Source organism: Rhagoletis zephyria, unplaced genomic scaffold (assembly GCF_001687245.7).
Source record: "Rhagoletis zephyria isolate East Lansing unplaced genomic scaffold, Rhagoletis_zephyria_1.1 Rzeph_scaffold_02117, whole genome shotgun sequence".
Lineage (NCBI taxonomy): Eukaryota > Metazoa > Arthropoda > Insecta > Diptera > Tephritidae > Rhagoletis > Rhagoletis zephyria.
Window position 1 is genome coordinate 71,037 of NW_016159201.1, and position 4,964 is coordinate 76,000.

General features: G+C 34.2%; 1 protein-coding gene across 1 annotated transcript; it reads left to right on the forward strand.

Moving 5' to 3' along the window:
- Window positions 1-1,226: 1,226 nt before the first annotated feature.
- On the forward strand, window positions 1,227-4,139 carry LOC108366044 (peptidoglycan-recognition protein LE-like). The gene is given in 6 exon segments (XM_017620308.1): window positions 1,227-1,582; window positions 1,733-1,846; window positions 1,905-1,969; window positions 3,657-3,792; window positions 3,795-3,870; window positions 4,007-4,139. Coding segments are annotated over 6 exon segments (816 nt in total). The 5' UTR covers window positions 1,227-1,290.
- Window positions 4,140-4,964: the final 825 nt, after the last annotated feature.

Here is a 4,964-nt window from a genome sequence, read left to right on the forward strand (position 1 = left end):
TTGGAGTCTAACAAGCTTAAGGAATAATGCTTTAAACGAACGATGTATAATGAGCTGACTGCATTCATTTTTAATCTACTTTACTAGCCTCGTACATGGCAAACATACTTTCGAGACTATGGAGGGGCAAAGGCACATAATCGCACACGTACGTAATACGACCCGTTAAGCTAGAAAAAAACAGAAAAGTGGGCGTGTTGTTTTCTAATTCTAATGGTACCTATACAAATTTTTGCGGCAAATTTATATNTCAAACTATCGAATGCAAAAGTCGTTACTTTTCAGGAGAGCACAGAAACTGTTGTAAAAAATGTTGTTGTCATTAGGAAAAAGTGTGGGATTCGACACTTTGTTAAAGCCAGTATCCTCTGCTTCTAAGAAGACTAGAAATTCGACGATTTGCCAACTTACGTATTATTCTAAAAGCATGTGCAAGGTATCGTTAATGAAAAAGCATTCTTGCACATTCGATAGTTTGACATGGTAGCGACGACATGACAAAGAGAAAATATATGTATATGTTTCTAGGCAGTGGGAGCTTTGATCGAAATATTGAAACGTTTTGGAGTCTAACAAGCTTAAGGAATAATGCTTTAAACGAACGNATCCTCTGCTTCTAAGAAGACTAGAAATTCGACGATTTGCCAACTTACGTATTATTCTAAAAGCATGTGCAAGCTATCGTTAATGAAAAAGCATTCTTGCACATTCGATAGTTTGACATGGTAGCGACGACATGACAAAGAGAAAATATATGTATATGTTTCTAGGCAGTGGGAGCTTTGATCGAAATATTGAAACGTTTTGGAGTCTAACAAGCTTAAGGAATAATGCTTTAAACGAACGATGTATAATGAGCTGACTGCATTCATTTTTAATCTACTTTACTAGCCTCGTACATGGCAAACATACTTTCGAGACTATGGAGGGGCAAAGGCACATAATCGCACACGTACGTAATACGACCCGTTAAGCTAGAAAAAAACAGAAAAGTGGGCGTGTTGTTTTCTAATTCTAATGGTACCTATACAAATTTTTGCGGCAAACTTATATTAGTTGCGTTCCAGATGCTTCACGATTTGCAGGTTTTTACAGGAAGTCGTTCCAGGTGACCACCTTCCATAAGGTTTATTAATGGAGAAAACAGCTGTTCCTGCAAATCGTGAATATCGTGAAGCATCTGGAACGCAACTATTGTAGGTGCTATGGAGGGCTAAGGGGTGAATTTTCGAAAAACGGGCCTTATTCTGCACTTGTTCCATTATTTTCTATTGCTTAGCTCCTACGGATATGGCTGTGGTCATAGAAAATCTACGTGAACTACTCAATTCCATAAATAGCGTGCAAACTTTGGAAAATGTGCACATTGAGAGCTCTTCAAATGTAAGAATCGGCAATGTCTCAAATATTAACGGCAACATACAGATTATACAACGTATTAAGAAGCGTTTGCCTGAAATATCACGACAAACTTCAACTGCATCAGTAGCCACACGGGGAAATGCAAGCGAATCGCTCTTAACGGAGGAAAGTGAAGAACAAGAGGAGCGTGTGAAACGTGACACATTCATAGATCGCATAAGTTAGTATACATATGTATGTAGCTATGGTATATCTAATCGCTTTGTGTACAATCGTTATATTCAACATGATGTAGCTTAATTGAATTTTGGCAAATCACATTTTTATGATTAGCCATAGCTTAAATTAATGTATTTCCTTAACTTTTAAGAGTATAAAATACCAAAGGAACTTTGCGCTGTTCTACCACGGAGCACTTGGCTGGCACAGAGGCCTATGGAAGATTACGATTATATACCGGAGCCCGTGAATTTGGTTATAATTTGTGAGCATATCGCATACTGCTTGTGAGAGTGTCATTTAATATATTTGTTCAATTGCAGCGCACACAGCCACATAAAGCTCCGAGAAACAAGCTATAAATGTGCGGTTGATACGTGACATTCAGGTAATGTAAAAGGCATTACAATAAGTAGCTATAAATGGACAATAGCTTAGTCTACTGACTGCATTACATGATTTAACCCTAGAATACTAACCTTATTTTTTATTCCTTTAATACTAACGTTCGCCTGTGAGGCTACTTTGAAAAAAGTACAAATTTTGTCTTTTTAAAACCTTAAATTTATTTAAAAATGGACATAAACATATATGATATGTTTCTAAAGTAAAAAAAATAAAATAACTTAATAATTTTTTTAATATTAATAAAAATAATTCGTATTGGAATTTAACACATATTTTATCATCTTTTCGAGAGGGGTAATTAAAAAAAAAAAATATTTTAAAACGAACGAACTCCAACATTCCATAAATTATCCTAAAGGTATTCGTATTTACTTTCACACATAAAAGGAATTCATTGTTTATCTTTTCTATTGTGACTTGTACCTACAAATGAAATCGACTTTTTTGTATCACATTGAGCCTTATGAATAAAAACTAAGCAACTAATTTTTCTTAAAATTTCAGACCTTTGACGTAAATTTATTTGAATAAATCAAGCAAAAGGTTTGAAATCTCAAGAAAAAGCAACTGCTTAGTTTTTTATTCATAAGGCCCATTCACTGAAATCTTCTTCCAAATTGTCCTCACTATCGCTTCCATTCAACGATATTTCTTCCAACCATTTTAAAACTTGTTCTTCATAGGTACCCCTCTCGAAAAGTAAAAAAATAAGTTCAAAACCGAAAATAGCCAACAAACATGTTAAAAACTGAAATAAGTTCGTNGAAAAAAGTACAAATTTTGTCTTTTTAAAACCTTAAATTTATTTAAAAATGGACATAAACATATATGATATGTTTCTAAAGTAAAAAAAATAAAATAACTTAATAATTTTTTTAATATTAATAAAAATAATTCGTATTGGAATTTAACACATATTTTATCATCTTTTCGAGAGGGGTAATTAAAAAAAAAAAATATTTTAAAACGAACGAACTCCAACATTCCATAAATTATCCTAAAGGTATTCGTATTTACTTTCACACATAAAAGGAATTCATTGTTTATCTTTTCTATTGTGACTTGTACCTACAAATGAAATCGACTTTTTTGTATCACATTGAGCCTTATGAATAAAAACTAAGCAACTAATTTTTCTTAAAATTTCAGACCTTTGACGTAAATTTATTTGAATAAATCAAGCAAAAGGTTTGAAATCTCAAGAAAAAGCAACTGCTTAGTTTATTATTCATAAGGCCCATTCACTGAAATCTTCTTCCAAATTGTCCTCACTATCGCTTCCATTCAACGATATTTCTTCCAACCATTTTAAAACTTGTTCTTCATAGGTACCCCTCTCGAAAAGTAAAAAAATAAGTTCAAAACCGAAAATAGCCAACAAACATGTTAAAAACTGAAATAAGTTCGTCTGTCAGGCGTCAAGAGGGCGTGGAACTCAGCCGCGCAAGGCCACTGTACAATGTGCGTCTGCTAACAACCTCGTACCACGCTAAACTGAGTTGGCGTGAACGCGTACTTTGATCATAAAAAGCGTTCCTGAAATATCGAGAGAAACCGAATTCGTTCCGCCTCACAGGCGAACGTTAGTGTTCTAGGGTTAATTTATCAGTACTTAGTCAATACAAACAAATAATTTGTAAAATGAAAATTTTTTGCCCCTTTTTCAGTGCTTTCACATTGAATCACGCGAATGGAATGACAGTGCTTACAATTTTCTGGTTGGATGTGATGGTAATGTGTACGAAGGACGTGGATGGGGTGTAGTGGGCGCTAACACAATCGGTTACAATTCGAAATCCGTAGGTAATGCATTATTGGCTGTTTTATGCGCGAATTACCAAGTGAGCCTGCGCTGAACGCATGCAAAAATTTCCTCATAAGGTTTGTTATTCCAAAAAAGGGTACCTTTTCAAACAAGTAGTATATGTGTATAATCGTTTTATTTTTTGGTTATCGTTTTATTTTTCAAACAAGTAGTATATGTGTATAATCGTTTTATTTTTTGGATTTGCTGCAGAGGTGTGGAGGAAGGGCACTTGGCACCTGATTATAAGCTTATCGCTCACTGCCAATGCCGTTCGACCGAGAGTCCCGGTCGTAAGTTGTGGGATCATTTTTATAATATTGGCGAAGAACTCGACAAAGAATAGAAAACTTACAAGACCAAAACATTGCCTTCCACATGTCTGTATTTTGAATTTAATTCTCTATTCATCATAAGCTATAAATTTTGATATAGTATTCTTATACGTCAATATGCATTTGTATTCAATGCATTTTATGTACCTATATTTTTATAAAATAAAAAGAAAGCAATTTTTATGTTTATCTTAAGAATTTTGTATTTATTGTTTTTCGTTCGAATGCAGAATCGGAAATTCTAGCACTACAAATGAAGTAGATAAACCATGGTGTTGTTGGGTTTTGCGGCTTAATGCGATAGTGTTCCGTAAGTAGAGCCTTCTTAGGCTTCTTCAACCGCGCGCCCTACGAAAATAAATTTATTAATTTTATTTGTATCAAATAAATGTACATATACACAAACAGACATAGATGTGCGATAAACTGAGAAACAAAATTAAACAGCGTAGTATTGATGGTTGTGGCTCATCAGTAGTCATATCGCAATATTAAAAAAGATTAAACGTTGAGTCAAATGACACATACAGTTATTTATGAACTTTTCGTTTTTTTTTTAAGTGTAGGCAGTTGGCATGCTGAAACTCTCGATTATGCGTGAGCTTGGGAATTTTTTATAATTCGAAAATGCCATGTTAGTAATGTGCTAGGGGAGTCACTAATTACTTAACTTAAATATATTAAGATTATTGACAGCGTTGCCATTTTAGCCGTTTTCCGGCTAGATTTAGCCGGTTTTGATAGCAACTAGCCGGAGAAAATTCGATCTAGCCGGCAGCCGATTTGTTAGCCGGTTTGTAAAAAAAAGTTAGCCGTTTTTAGCCGATTTTACTATT